The sequence below is a fragment of the Bos mutus genome, chromosome 20 (assembly GCF_027580195.1).
Source record: "Bos mutus isolate GX-2022 chromosome 20, NWIPB_WYAK_1.1, whole genome shotgun sequence".
Lineage (NCBI taxonomy): Eukaryota > Metazoa > Chordata > Mammalia > Artiodactyla > Bovidae > Bos > Bos mutus.
The window spans coordinates 27,793,796-27,810,355 of record NC_091636.1 but is presented as its reverse complement, the minus strand read 5'-3'; the positions used below and the strand labels follow the sequence as shown (position 1 = coordinate 27,810,355).

At 40.7% G+C, this 16,560-nt stretch overlaps 1 protein-coding gene across 1 annotated transcript; it reads right to left on the bottom strand.

The window, feature by feature from the left end:
- Positions 1-4,568: 4,568 nt before the first annotated feature.
- On the bottom strand, positions 4,569-14,312 carry CCNB1 (cyclin B1). Its single transcript, XM_005889358.3, has 9 exons — positions 14,153-14,312; positions 13,388-13,558; positions 13,139-13,291; positions 11,288-11,470; positions 6,558-6,716; positions 6,109-6,345; positions 5,692-5,832; positions 4,967-5,077; positions 4,569-4,787 (listed from the first exon to the last, which is right to left on the bottom strand). Exons 1-9 carry the CDS (start codon positions 14,171-14,173, stop codon positions 4,680-4,682), a joined length of 1,284 nt encoding a protein of 427 aa, XP_005889420.1. The 5' UTR covers positions 14,174-14,312; the 3' UTR covers positions 4,569-4,679.
- Positions 14,313-16,560: the final 2,248 nt, after the last annotated feature.

Here is a 16,560-nt window from a genome sequence, read left to right as displayed (position 1 = left end):
GTTAGAGATACCCACTGCCCTCCAGGAGGCAGTGCAGACTCTCAGTGTGAAATTCAGCTTAAGATTCGAACTTTTTATTTCACTTTTTTGTGGGGAGAGGCGGTTGATCCCTGCTTAGATAACTAAGATCCCACATGCTGCAACAGGTTTGCGTGCCCCCGAGTGTCAGTTTTTTGATCCGACAGATTACAATCGACCTTTCTCAGCTGAATTTAATGCTCCAGTGCTTAGCTGAGCAGTGACCAGGTAATGGAGAAAACGCAGGGCATAAATGCCTGATTGGTTTGCAGTTTTTCACTATGATCAGTCCCATAAGTGACACGATCTTTGTGGCACAAGCAGCTCGGGGCTCTTTGAACAGGAGAGTCTCTAGTTTCTCCAGAGTTAAACTTGTTCACACAATGCTGCTGCTGTACCCTTTTTCCTATTATCAAAGTAATTCTGCTCCTGGTAAAAGATGCAAAAGGCATAGTAGGATGTAAAATGTTAAGTTCACCACTGCTGCTGCTGCTGCTGCGTCGCTTTAGTCGTGTCCGACTCTGTGAGACCCCTGAAACGGCAGCCCACCAGGCTTCCTGTCCCTGGGATTCTCCAGGCAAGAACACTGGAGTGGGTTGCCATTTCCTTCTCCAATGCATGAAAGTGAAAAGTGAAAGTGAAGTCGCTCAGTCGTGCCCGACTCTAGCGACCCCGTGGATTGCAGCCTACCAGGCTCCTCCGTCCATGGGATTTTCTAGGCAAAAGTACTGGAGTGGGGTGCCATTGCCTTCGCTACTCCCAAATTCCTTGGAAGAACATTTTGCTTCATTTTTCCTTTTACAAGAAAGTTACTGTTTTCTTTTTTCACTTAAGTACTTTGTCGGGGATGTCTTACAATGTTTCAGAACTAATTTATCCAGCATGTCTCTGGTATCTCACATCAACCTCATCCTTTTAAGCAGCTGCCCATCAGGAGTCCACAGGCCAAATTTGGGCCAAAGGTTATACAATGCTTTTCCTCAAGAGCATACATGAGGATCATGGAAAGGACTGGTTAAAACATATAGCTAGGTGCCTCTCCACGTTACTGATTCTGATTTGCACTTCATGTCCCCAAGTGATATTGCTGTTGCTGGTTGAGGATGACACTTTAAGAACCACTGCAGTGGTGGATTATAACAATAAATTAAAAAAAAAAAAAAAAATTGAAACGGGGAATTCCCAGGTGGTCCAGTGGTTAACACTCTGCTCCCAATGCAAGGGGCCCGGGGTTGATCCCTGGTTAGGGAACTAAGAGCCCACATGCTGCAACTAAGACCAGGTACAGCCAAATAGTTAACTTTTTTAGTGTGACAAAAAGATTGCAGCTCTGGAGGATCCTAATTCTTAGGACATTAGACACACGATGGAAGTATTTTAAGGGAATATCATCCTCAATCACTAAAACTGTGTCTGTTAGGAAATAAAACCCTTTCTTTTGTCCACGGACTATCTACATAAGTCAATCATGTACTTAATCCGCATAGAAGTTTCAAAAGGCTTTTTACAGACCATCTCTGGGTGGCTCAACGGTAAAGAATCTGCCTGCAATGCAGGAGACACAGGAAACATGGGTTCAGATCCCTGGTTCAGAAAGATCCCCTGGAGAAGGGCAATGCAACCCACTGCAGTATTCTTGCCTGGAGAATCCCATGGACAGAGGAGCCTGGCGGGGTACAGTCCATGGGGTCACAAAGAGCTGGACACGACTACATGGACTTCTCCAATGAAATAAGAAAACACCAACATATAGGTGTCTGACAAAAAACAATAAACTTAAGAAAATAAGCAGTAAAATAATCTCCAGATCAAAAAGGATTACAAAAGAAATTCTAAAAACCATATTGATGAAAAAGAGAACTTTACAAATGAGTTATCTCAGAGGAAAATGTATATACAAAGGCTTTTATTACTAAAAATACATTGAGTATTTAACTAGAAAATAACTGAGAAAAGCAGACGGTGAGAATTAACATTTGGTAGCTAAAACTACCAGAGGTGGTAGAAATGATAACACCAAAAACTGATTCTTTCAAAACACCAATAATACCCTCTAGGCAAGCATGATTAGAAAACACAAGTATTCAACATCAGAACTAAGAAGATATAACTATAATACAGAAGAGGTTAACTAATATCCTATACCTCTACAGCTATAATTAAGAAAATCTAGAATGGATGATTTTCTTTTAAAGTGGTGGTGATACAGGAGGGGAATTCATTAAAAAACACCAAACCATAGAAAGCTACCACTATAAGCACAGGCCAGGTGACTTTACATATTAATTTAGCTAGTTTTCAACAAATGAATAAAGATTTCAAATTATAACACTTGAATATGAAAACCTCTTTAATCCACCTTAAAGCTGGTAGATGGGATAAAAATTAGAAAATGGTTACAAAAACTGAGCCAATTACCCACAAAACGCAAAACTTCCTAAATGAAATACTAGCAGATTAAATCTGTATATCGTAAGCAAGAATTCATTAACCTCAAATTAATGTAATATTTTTAAAAGTTATCAAAAGCTGAAAGAGTAAATAAAATTCCACAGCCTTTCTCAACAGTAAGAGAAAAATACCTAAAATATAAAGACCACTTACAGACTAACAGCAAAAATATTAGATGGTAAAAATACTGAGGAGGTGTACAATCCAGGAATAAGACAGCGATCTACCGATTCACAATGTTATTTTGGAGATTCTAAAACAATAACCTAAAAACCATGTAGTTGAAAAAATAAATTTTGGGGATTTAAAACCTAGAAAACCACTAAAATGAAGGAAACTATCAACTAGGTAAGAAAAAATACACAAAGCAATAAAAAATAGGGGTGGGTAACAGAGCCTAAACCCAGCAATTAACTTGACAAGAAAAGTGTAGCAATTACATAATTAAATTCTAACACTGCAGTGAAGGGCATGCAACAAGCCTTACTGGAGAAAAGTTTCTGAATGGAAGACAATGTCAGTCTATCCAGAGCTAACACATATGTATGTATACAACATTCAGTCAAAATTTAAAAGCACTTATCAGTAACTGCAAAGTTCCTCTTTGAAATTTTCCCCACAAATATTTGAAAAATAGTGGTAGCCTCATCTTTCCAGATAAACTTAATGTAAAACTATATTAATCACAGGGAAAAAGTAGATCAGGGAACAATAAACTAGCGTTTCAATTGTCCAAGGGGGGGTTTAAACATATGGTACTGGCACAAATGGGTATCCATCTGCAAGTTAAGAGTCCTACCTCATACCACATACAAAAAGTTTAACTGAGGGCTTACACACCTAACAGGAAAAATTTAGAAATTTAAGAGATATTAATGGTTTGGGGATGGAATTGAACTTAACACTGAAAATCTAAAAGCAACTACAAAAAATATATATCTAGTAAGACCCAAGTTTAAAACTGTCTGCAAGGGAAAAACAGCATAATCAGATTTAGGGCAAATGACAAAGTGGGAAAGCTTTTACAAATTGTTAACGACAACAAAAATTGATTCAACTAGTCATGAAAAGTATAAGTTAAGACAGTAAAAAAATAGGGTATTTTTTGCCACAAAAAAAGTCACAGAAACTAAAGCGAATGATTAGCTTCAGTTCAGGCACAGATGCTGAGAAAACCAGAACTTTTGTACATTTATTGCTGATGACATTGAGAACGTCAGCTGGCTACACCGGCCAGAACTTAGAACACACATTCTTTGGAGAACTCAGTCAATGTACATAAAGGAAAGTATGGCATATAATGACATTTAAACAGCATTGTCTATAGGAACAAAGAGAAAAAGCAATCAATGTAAACAGAGGGACGGTTAAATACATTATAACATATCCATACAATGGACTGTAATGCCCAAATACAGGTAAGGCCTGTCCATGTTGAAATGAATTGCTAAGTATACAAAATGACCCCATTTTTAATACATCCCATAATACTACATACGCAGGTCTATGCACATATTCATGGATCGATACACTCCTAACTCCTTATATCCTTCACATGCGACTGAGACAGGACAGTAAGAACAGGTGGGTAAATAAAGTTTTTAAGATACTTTCATATTTAAGGAGTGTTTTATTTTCTTAACTAATGAACAAAAACTAGGCTTTGAATATAAATTAAAATTCTTATTTTTCCAAGTGAAAATGCTGATACTAGCTAAAGTTGATAATTTAAGAAAGTGGTACTAGGAGATTACTTAGAATTATGGTAGCAACCACCAGAGTAAATAGGAATCAGGAGGACTAGGAATGAAATGGTAGACTTTTCCTTATGTAGAACTAGGCAGCAGAATTTCTTAAGGTGACTTGGGCTTACATACAGTATGACATGTAAAGTACATCTAGATTTTAAGTGCCTTCAAGAGCTTAGTAAATCATCATAAGTAAAGCCAGGCATATAAAACAAAAACCAAGAAGAACCAATTGTATGTATTAGTTGGGTCCCCAGGTAACTGAAAACTGTTTTTAAGCAATCCCCACCATACCTTTAAAACAACTTTTATCCTCAAGCGCAAAGTAGCCACATTCAAATAGTTAAAGGATAAGTAAAAAGAACTTCAACTTTATTAAAAGTAAATAAATGTAACATATAATATGTACAGATGGCACATGGTGCCAATTTTATTTGCAGATAGTATTCCAAAGTTCACAAGTTACACCTTTGCCACAGCCTTGGCTAAATCTTGAACTAGTGCAGAATTCAGCTGTGCTAGAGTGCTGATCTTAGCATGCTTAGATGTGGCATACTTGTTCTTGATAGTCTGGAAGAGAAAAGTACAGAAGTTAATGATGGAAAAGAGGAAAACATAAGAATCAATGATACAGATATTCAGTTAAAAATCAATTCCTTAAAAAAGTAGGCTATGAATTTACAGGCAGGCATAAAGTCTCAATGATTTCCACTTTCCCCGACACCCTATAGTACCACTGATTGACTCACCATGTGCTTTGTGAGCCCACGGTTCACCATGACCACATTCTTTGCCAGGTGTTGCATAACAACAAGAAGGGATTCTTCAGTATATGACAGGTAATGCTGTAGAGTTGGTGTCTAAGAAAACAAAAGTTAATGTTGAAAATGCTCATCACCAAGGGTTTTCATAAAATTTCTAGATGTTCTTCAAAAGTAGGTAGGGAAGTAGATACTCTATATGATTATAATTGAAATTTAAGACAAGCTTAAGACCCTTTCTTCCCCAATTACTCCTCTTTTGTGGCTTCTCTAGGATCCTGTGCTCAAACTTAATTACACTTTTGTAATTGCCGAATTTTCCACCCCAAAGCTAGACCAAGTTATGGAGCTGACTTTCTCATTTACAACTCTATTGCTAGGGCCTATAGTATTATCAAATGACATATAAGAGAAATACTCATTGACTCAACGAATATGAATGAACTTCTGGTATGTTATTTGACCTGCTTGAGCTACTCTCTCTATAAACAGCAGCAGCTGCTCTGCCTTTCTCAAAGGGGTATAGCAAGATGAGATTAGGCAATGAAATGGAAGCATTCTAAGAAAATATCACAAGATATTCTAATCATTGCCTCAGAAGATGCCATATGTAGGAGCTATATGAATTGTCCTTTAATGACAACAGCTCTATCCTGAGCAAATAGTGAAATTTCAAAGCTCAGGATAATCTCAGTTTGTGGGACAGAGCTTACCCATTCACCATTATCAAGAACTTTCAGTGCTAAGCAAAAAGCTCCCGCTGCAATCTGAGAAGGAGGAAAGTGCACCATATCGTAGTCCAGCATAGTTAGTTCCATCAAATATTTGGCCAGGGTATGTAGCTCAACATCAACCTGGAATAAAACCCACAGGTTCTGTCAGAGAATTCTGCACTGGCAGTAACTAGTATGCCCATCACTGTACCTACAATTGTTTGCCTATAAATTCTCAAATGCAATTGCCCATGAAAGGCTTTAATAATAATATTAACACACAGACCGACTGGAAATAAAGACTACCTTTATGCCTTCTTCAGGCAGTTAGGTATAAATATAATGCACTTGAATTAGATCTCAATGGCCAGCAGTATTCCCTAATGTTCCATACCAGACGTTTCAAGAAACCTGTACCTCTCCAATCTTAGATGCTCTCCGAAGGAAATGCAGGGGTAGAGGGCGACCCAGACTAAAATTTAAAGCTCTTAGAATCTTCATTTCCATCTGTCTGATTTGAAACTTGGTGTAGGTGTTGTCAGTCACAAAGGCAAAGTCACCGATTTCTGGAGGGTACATTTCCTCATATTTGCTTGCAACAAACATGGCAGTGACTCCAACCAGCTGCAGCATCTTCTTGGGCACATAGGTATCCTACAGTGGGAATATCAAGTCAATGAATAAGTTATCGGTATTTGAAAAAGGAAGCACAGAACTGTGAAGGAGAGATAGGAAAGACACATTCCCACAACAAAATCTCAAAGACACCCCATGCCTCAAGACAGATTTTAGCTGAAAAGGTCTGTTTCTTATGATTCAGAGAGGACCCTGAGAGGAAGAACCCTCAACTGCTGAATTACACTCACCTGCATGAACCGATCAATTATGGAAACAGTCATGTACATGGTCTCCTGCAGTAATCTGAATTTTATTTGAACTTGCACTAGCCAGTCAATGAGGATGGCTCTCATGTTTCCAGTGACTTCACGACCCATTAGGTATTTTGGTTTGACTGCTTGCTCTTCCTGCAAAAGAAATGCTGATTATCCTAAGAAGTAAGAGTCCACGTTACATTTCTGACCAGAAATAACTGGTCACCTCAGAACAGCTCTGGAACATTTAAAATCTTTAATAGCTCTAAGCTCTATTATCATTTGGTCATTGCAAACAGCTCCATCACCGAGAAACAAAGAAAGCACATGTCAAACAGGACAGTGTGACAGGTTTTCATGTTGGCAAATCTTACTATACCCAATTCACCATCACTACTACTGGCCCACATCCTGTCCCTCCTTCACAAATAAAGATACCGTACTATCACCTCAGATCTTTTTAAGACTCCAAACCCAGAACCTTGAGCTTTATGTGTGTGTGCTCAGTTGTGTCAGACTCTTTGCAACCCCACGGATTATAACTCACCAGGGTCCTCTGTCCATGGGATCTTCTAGCCAAGAATACTGGAGCAGGTTGCCATTTCCTAGTGCAGGGGATCCTCCCGACCTAGGGATCGAACCTGCATCTCTTGTGCCTCCTGCATTGGCAGGCAGATTCTTTACCATTGCACCACCTGGGAAGCCCCTGAGCTTCACGGAGTTAAGAGAAAATAATAGTAGCAGCTCCCAGATCAGCTGGAACTAATATGCTACCACACGTGCTTCAAGGTTTAACCCCCCAAACAGCATGGGTAAGAAAAGTTAACCATCAAAATCCAGCACACACACCTGCTAAGTTAGACCACTAACTTTAAAAACAAGGGAGAAGGGACTTCCATGGTGGTCGAGAGGGTGGGACTCTGCTTCCAATGCAGGGGGCCTGGGTTTGATCCCTGGTCAGGAAACTAGGTCTTGAGCACTATAAATAAGACCTAGTCACCCCACTCCAGTACTCTTGCCTGGAAAATCCATGGACGGAGGAGCCTGGTTGGCTGCGGTCCATGGGGTCGCTGAGAGTCGGACACGACTGAGCGACTTCACTTTCACTTTTTACTTTCATGCATTGGAGAAGGAAATGGCAACCCACTCCAGTGTTCTTGCCTGGAGAATCCCAGGGACAGGGAAGCCTGGTGGGCTGCCGTCTATGGGGTTGCACAGAGTTGGACACGACTGAAGCGACTTAGCAGCAGCCAAATAAATAAAAAACAAAAACAAAGGAGAAAAAATTCAGAGAAGGCTGGTTCTGGCGAAAGTCTTACAGGACAATCCTGTAGAAGATGGAGATACCCAAAATAACCAGGCAACAGCCTGCTGAAGATATTAATGATGCCACTACAATAGAATGCATTATAAACAAGCAACTGAGTAAATTTGCTAACTGTATTGCTTATGTTGTTAACATACAGAATGCCTCCTTGTTTGGGGGAAAGGACAAAGGACACCAATAGAAAGTTTCAGAAATGAGATGAAATGGAAGAAGACCAAAAGTTTTAGTTTTGAGTATATTCTTATTGGACAAAAACAATTTCCCAGATATCACATGTTCATAAGCCACACTGACCCAAAATGCCTTGTTTGGGCTATGGTTTTTTACCACCTTCTCCATACACAACACTATGATATATAATTTATATATAATTTATAACCAACCCTATGATATGAGCACAGAGGTGAACTGAAGGTTCCAGTTAATACAAACCAGTAGCACTTATCAGTTTTCGTTGGAGAGCCTAGTGATTAAAGAATGCTGTTAGAATTTACAATGAGCTACCAAAGTAAAACAAAATGTGTTTATAAGCCATTTAATGATTCATGGTGGCTTATAAATGTATGAACAAAATAAAGCCATTTAAAAGTAAGGAAGAATTAATTATGAGAATGGGAAGTAAGAGTAATGAAATAAATAAGATGGAGTCCAGAGTAAGACTATGCAAAATTAACATCAGACACTTGACGCAAGGCAGTGCACAAATTTGATTTTTAAGATTACTGACCTGCCTTCTTGAGAGAAACACTATCATTGTGCCCATAAAATTAAAATAGACTAGTTATCTGAACCAAAACAAAACTAGCAAAGGATAATTAGCCTTTTCCATTACTTCTCCTCTACACGTGAACATCACCAGATGGTCAATAATGAATTCAGACTGATTATATTCTTTGCAGCCAAAGATGGAGAAGCTCTATACAGTCAGCAAAAACAAACTGGGAGCTGACTGTGGCTCAGATCATGAACTCCTTATTGCCAAATTCAGACTTAAACTGAAGAAAGTAGAGAAAACCACTAGACCATTCAGGTATGACCTAAATCAAATTCATTACGATTATACAGTGGAAGTGACAAATAGATTCAAGGGATTAGATTTGATAGAGTGCCTGAAGAACTATGGACGGAGGTTCGTGACATTGTACAGGAGACAAGGATCAAGACCATCCCCATGGAAAAGAAATGCAAAAAACGCAAAATGGTTGTCTGAGGAAGCCTTACAAATAGCTGTGAAAAGAAGAGAAGCGAAAGGCAAAGGAGAAAAGGAAAGATATATCCACTTGAATGCAGAATTCCAAAGAATAGTAAGAAGAGATAAGAAAGCCTTTCCTCAGCCATCAATGCAAAGAAATAGAGGAAAACAACAGATGGGAACGACTAGAGATCTCTTCAAGAAAATTAGAGATACCAAGGGAACATTTCATGCAAAGATAGGCACAATAAAGGACAGAAATGGTATGAACCTAACAGAAGCAGAAGATATTAAGAAGAGGTGGCAAGAATACAAAGAACTGTACAAAAAAGATCTTCAGGACCCAGATCTTCACACGATGGTGTGATCACTCACCTAGAGCCAGACATCCTGGAATGTGAAGTTAAATGGGTCTTAGGGAGCATCACTATGAACAAAACTAGTGGAGGTGATGGAATCCCAGTTGAGCTATTTCAAATCCTAAAAGATGATGCTGTGAAAGTGCTTCACTCAATACGCAAGCAAATTCGGAAAACTCAGCAGTGGCCACAGGACTGGAAAAGGTCAGTTTTCATTCCAATCCCAAAGAATGTTCAAACTACTGCATAATTGCACTCATCTCATACACTAGCAAAGTAATGCTAAAAATTGTCCAAAAGCAAGGCTACACCAGTACATGAACAGAGAACTTCCCGATGTTCAAGCTGGATTTAGGAAAGGCAGAGGAACTAGAGATCAAATTGCCAACATCTGCTGAATCATAGAAAAAGATAGTTCCAGAAAAACATCAACTTCTGCTGTATTGACTATGTGGATCACAATAAACTGTGGAAAATTCTGAAAGAGATGGGAATACCAGACCACCTGACCTGCCTCCTGAGAAACCTGTATGCAGGTCAAGAAACAAGTTAGAACTGGACATGGAACAACAGGAACAGGAACAACAACAACTCCTTTTCCAAATAGGAAAAGGAGTACGTCAAGGCTATATATTGTCACCCTGCTTATTTAACTTATGTGCAGAGTACATCATGAGAAACGCTGGGCTGGAGGAAGCACAAGGTGGAATCAAGATTGCGGGGAGAAATATCAATTACCTCAGATATACAGATGACACCACTCTTCCGGCACAAAGTGAAGAATTAAAGAGCCTCTGGATGAAAGTGAAACAGGAGAGTGAAAAAGCTGGCTTAAAGCTCAACATTCAGAAAACTAAGATCATGGCATCTGGTCCCATCACTTCATGGCAAATAGATGGGGAAACTATGGAAACAGTGACAGACTATTTTTCTAGGCTCCAAAATCACTGCAGATGGTGACTGCAGCCATGAAATTAAAAGACATTTACTCCTTGGAAGGAAAGTTATGACCAACTTAGATAGCATATTAAAAACCAGAGACATTACTTTGCCAACAAAGGTCTGTCTAGTCAAAGCTATGATTTATCCAGTAGTCATGTATGGATGTGAGAGTTGGACTATAAAGAAAACTGATGCTTTTGAACTGTGGTGTTGGAGAAGACTCTTGGGAGTCCCTTGGACTGCAAGGAGATCCAACCAGTCCATCCTAAAGGAGATCAGTCCTGAATATTCATTGGAAGGACTGATGCTGAAGCTGAAACTCCAATACTTTGGCCACCTGATGCGAAGAACTGACTCTCTGGAAAAGACCCTGATGCTGAGAAAGATTGAGGGCGAGAGAAGGGGACGACAGAGGAGGAGATGGTTGGATGGCATCACTGACTCAATGGACATGAGTTTGGGTAAACTTCGGGAGTTGGTGATGGACATGAAGGCCCGGCATGCTTCAGTCCACAGGGGCACAAAGAGTCGGACATGACTGAGCGACTGAACTGAACTGAACACTCCTAATTGTGATGGATATAAAATATCTTTCAATCTGTGGACTTTCCTTTAGAAAAGCCATGGTAATATCTTTCACTTTGAATTTCCCCCATTCAAAATGGCAAATAAAGCTGTCATTGGGAATTCCCTGGCAGTCCAACAGTTAGGACTTTCACCAAAAAAAAAAAACGCCCCAAATCCCACCTTCTTGGCATTTGGTGCCACTTTTGACATTTTGCAAAGAACTTCAAAGTGGAATCTACTGTTAAGAAACGCTGCTTGTATCCTGCTTAAAACTGTTAATGGAAAATCTCCAAACTAGATGCAGTTTAGAAAAAAACAATGGTTTAATACTACTGACCTCAAGTTGTCTTAGATAAGCATAGATATCTTTTACATATTCACTACAAAGGTTTGGATCCGCTCCGTCTTCTGCATCCACATCACTCACTGCAAGAATTACATCTGAGAAAGCCTGACACAGATACTCTTCTGCAGGGGCACAGCCAGATGTTTCCATGGGGCTTGGAGAGGGAGTATCGACCTGGAAACAGAGAGACTTTTTGAAATAATTGCAAAAAGGAGCATACTGTCTGAGAATGGACAGATTATTGGTATCAACTCAAGAGACTATCTGCCGGATAGACGTGCAGTTTATTTTCATCTTCTCAAATCTATTATTCCATTTGTCTTCAGGAAGTGAATAATATGAAAAGTGAGATGCCAACTTAGACTGAACCAATTTAGAATCATGAGCATGCTAACAGGTAAAACAGAGAGGAAGCAAGTTCATATCTAGACTTTCCTCCAAAGGGAGCTGATTAGTAATGCGTTGTTTAGCAAGGTCATGTAAAGTTAATCCAAGTGAATGACAAGTTAGCTTTCAGTCTTTATTTCAAAACAGGGACTGCTTCCCACTGCACAGGAGAACACAAGTTCTATCCGGACTACTAAGGATTAATTGACTTCGTTATCATGAATCATTTTCTTCAAGCTCCAGTTACCCCGTTGTCCAAACAGTTATTGAGCACGTCCATCAAGTCAAGCTTTGTGTTAAGTACTGGCTTTATGGTGTCCTCAAGGGGATTTGGATTCAGAAGAAATAAGTAAATGAAGTAAAAGAAATTGATTCTAGGAACAAAAGTAGGGGTGAGGAGAGTTAGGGTGGAATTTGGAAAATTAGGGAAAGCTTTAAATGTTGATGCATGAGCTGTTCTGAAGGGTGAAAAGGTTATCAGTTAAAAGAGGGTGGGAAAGCAAAGGCAACAATCAGTATGGGATTTTGATGAAAAGCTCAGTATGGCCAATTAAAGACTGTGCATGCTACAGGTTTCTGTGCTATGTTCACAAGGTCAATACTAAAGCCATAGCCTCATATCCACTTCCCTTAGATATAGAGAGCTAGGCAAAATGACTATTTTGCCCAACCAGCTTTAATAAAGTTTTAAAAATTAAAACTTAAGAATGGAGTTCATTGCAATTTCAGGAAAGCAGCCTTTTCAAAGATGGTATAGTCTCCCTCACAGAAGTAAATACATTTACATGCCTGATATTTAATTTTAAAATTCTTGGTTTTGAGGCTGTTAACTCATCTTCTTGCCTACTCTGAAGAGCTCCGTTTTCTGCTTTACATCCTTATATAAATTCCAAAGTTACAGGCTTATTGTTTGAAGGCCACGTTATGGAGTTTTTAAAAAAAAAAAGGACTCAAGAGAACAATCTGTTTCAATCAATAAATTTCAGACAGAGATGGCTTGTACCCAAATACAGTCAAATCTTTAGTCCAGGCAGCTCAATACAGTAAACAAAGGCGGGGCAGTATGACAATTAAAAGCACAGATTCTGAAGCCAGATAGTCTGTGTTTGAACCCAATTTTGTGCCACTGATGAGAAGTGACTCAAAAGAAAGTTTGAAAAGAAAAGAGAGTTTGTTGTTCAGTGGCTAAGTCCTGTCCGACCCTTTTACGACCCTATGAATTGTTTGCTCAAACTTAATACTTCTCTACACCATTATCTACAAAGCTAGAGATGACAATACCAGTGCTGAGAGTAAGATTTTGTGAGCTAATTCATGCAAAGTGTTTAGCAGAGCCTACCTCCTAAGCACTCTGTAACTATTACTATTATTTATATTTATTCAAATACTGTGCCATCCATTAGTAAAATGAAGGAAAAGAAACAACAGGTTCTCAAATAGTAGAGTCAAGTTTACCAAAATAGGCTCGGGGGAAAGTTTGTCTTCCTTAACATGCTCGGGTTCCGGCTCTGGCTCCGGCTGGGGCTCCGGCACAGGTACAGGAGCCTTTTCCAGAGGTTTTGGTACTTTTTTAGCAGTAACTTTTCCAGAAGCTAAAGTTTTTGCTTCCTGTGGATGAAAAGGAGAGAATGGAATGTTTCTCCATCACGGGTCACAGCTGGAAGGCATTCTCACAGAGTAGTTGAATCAGGGAGACAGTTATACCTTTTTCAGAGGCAGTTTGGCCTGCGGTTGTTCACTGACTTTGTTACCGATGTCTCCAAGAGCTGTTCGGGGCCTCAGCCCGGGCTTAGATGTTGCAACAGCGGCCACAGGCACGCGCTTGGCCCCTGCCATACTGATCTTCGCCTTATTTTCAGCACTAATCTTCGTGTTCTGTAAGAATCAAGACCACTTTGAGAGCTGGCTCAGCCAGGTTAGAGTAATCAAGGGTTAAAATGGGGGCAAAACAGAAGCTTTCAGGAGGAAAGCGAACTGTAAATGGGTTCCCAGGGAAAACCAGGGTTCCAGGGGCTACGCTAAGGCTGTGACAAGCCAATTTCCTTCCGGAACCTTGTATTTCACCTATTGAGGGATCGCCTGCTTAGTCCCTGCCGGACCTAAAATACCATGAATTTACATTTGAAAGGAAATCTAAAAAGCCTTCAGTTGCAGGCACCTTCCCGTGGGTGGTTGCGCAGTTGGTGGGAGCTCGCTCAGGGGTTTCCATTGCCTTTTTACAAAAGGTTTCGCGTCTACCCTCCATCTGCCCCTCCCCCGCTTGTCCACTACCCTTTTTCATCTTCTATCCGACCGTCCGCCCCCCAAGCTCTCCCACCACTTTAGGGGCTCGCCGGCGCCCATCCTCCACATCCTTCCCCCCAATCTCGGTCCCGGTCCGCTCCTGCCAGGGAAACTCCGGTAGGAGAGACAGGGAGAGGAGGCGCAGCCAGTTACGAGAGCCGCGTCTGCTCACCACCCGCAGCTCACCCTGGTGATCCGGAGCGCCATGGCTTCTTCTGCACCAGGCAGCAGCTCAGTGAGGAGGAGAGCACTGGAGCCCCCGACCAGCCGGGAGCTTGAATCAACCACAGGCCAACAGCCGTTCCTCCGCAGCACGCCGGGAGGAATCGGGCCCCGCCTGAGGTTTAAACCCCGCACCGCTCCCTCCTTATTGGCCTGTTCGTGGCACTCGCTCGCTTCCCATTGGCGGCGGCTGGTTCCTCTGAGAATGCATTTCCAGGGCGATCCCGCGAAGACGTCCGGGCGGGGGCGGGGCTAGGGCCAGGCCGTCACGTGGTCTGAGTCGGCGCCTGCGCCCTCGGGCAGCGGCTGTATCCACCTGGAGAGGGAAGTGGTGCCTTCACCGCCCCCTTGAAGAGGTGAGACTGTTAAACACCGTAGTTGGCCTCAGGGCCTTGGAAAAGACATGGTGGAGCCGCTGGCTTGCCGTAAGAGACAGTTATGGCTTTAGTCCTGCCTGTTGTTAAACAAACTTTCCTCTTCTGCAGTGGCATGTAGCAGGAAAGAATTTTATATACACGTTCTTTCGTTTGATCATCCCAACAGCTCTCTAAGGTGGAGGAACTGAAGCTTAGAGAGGCTTTGGGTGACTTTCTCTGGATCATAAGTTAGTAACACGGGACTAAACATAGATTTCTTTAGATCCGTGATGTTTCCACAACACTAATAGTCTCTTAAGAATATTGCCAGCCTCTTAACCTGCCAGATTATTTCAATCAGATTGTTTCCCAAAGCCAATTTTTTGATTTGAAAATAATGTTTTACTTTTTGATTTGAAAATAATTTCAAACAAAAAAGTTGCAAGCAAAAATATCGCAAGGAATGCACACGTATACCCTTTACCCAGATTCAAACATCCTTAACCTTTTATCCCATTTGCTTTCTCATTTACTTAATCTCTTTCTTATGTATGTAACTACCCATCTATGTGTCAGTTCAGTTCTGTCGCTCAGTCGTGTCCGACTCTACCACCCCATGAACCGCAGCACACCAGGCCTCTCCCTGTCCATCACCAACTCCCAGAGTTTACCCAAACTCATGTCCATTGAGTCGGTGATGCCATCCAATCATCTCATCCTCTGTCGTCCCGTTCTCCTCCCGCCCTCAATCTTTCCCAGCATCAGGATCTTTTCAAATGAGTCAGCTCTTGGCATCAGGTGGCCAAGGTATTGGAGTTTCAGCTTCAAAATTTGTCCTTCCAATGAACACCCAGGACTGATCTTTAGGACTAATGAGATCTCCTTGCAGTCCAAGGGACTCTCAAGAGTCTTCTCCAACACCACAGTTCAAAAGCATCAATTCTTCGGCGCTCAGCTTTCTTTATAGTCCAACTCCCACATCCATACATGACTACTGGATAAACCATAGCCTTGACTAAACGGACCTTTGTTGGCAAAGTAATGTCTCTGTTTTTTAATATGCTGTCTAAATTGGTCATAACTTTTCTTCCAAGGAGTAAGCGTCTTTTAATTTCATGGCTGCAATCACCAACTGCAGTGATTTTGGAGCCTGAAAAAATAAAGTCTGACACTGTTTCCACTGTTTCCCCATCTATTTGCCATGATGTGATGGGACCAGATGCCATGATCTTAGTTTTCTGAATGTCGAGTTTTAAGCCAACTTTTTCATTCTCCTGTTTCACTTTCATCCAGAGGCTCTTTAGTTCTTCACTTTCTGCCATAAGGGTGGTGTCATCTGCATATCTGAGGTTATTGATATTTCTCCCTTATATAATTGTATATAAATTTTTTTCCCTGAAATACTTGAGGATAAGTTACAGTTATCATGGCCCTTTATCCCTCAGTTCTTAAGTGTGTATTTCCTAACAGTTATCAACTTCATACATTTACTTTATCACAACATTGTATTCAACCTAGTTTGTATTCAATTTTTATCAGTTGGCCTAATAATGTCCTTTCCAGCATTTTCTTTTCTCCAGTACAGGACCCAGCTAGGGGCAATGTTTCATGTAGTCTCCTTTAGTCCGGAACAATTCTTGCAGCTTTTCTTTTTCTTTTATAATACTGATGGTTTTGAAGAATACAGTACTCCCTGCCACTTTTTAGAAAAGAGAACTTTCTTATTTTTGTGTTTGTATAATTGTTCCCTGTGATTTGCATTCTTGGCTGTTAAGCCATGTAGGTGACATCGTGTTCTTCTCAGGGAATTAATTCTGCAGACACATGGTGTTCACGTGTTCTCCATAAATGAGATTAATTTTGATCACATGGTTACGCTTTTACCTCCTTTCTCCACTGTATTTAGTTGTTTGTTTCTTACAACTAATAAAGTGTCTATGGGAAGACACATTAGAACCATGCTTTTCATCAGATTTCCCCCTAGGTTTCACCTCCCCAAGCAGCAGCACTTGCTTA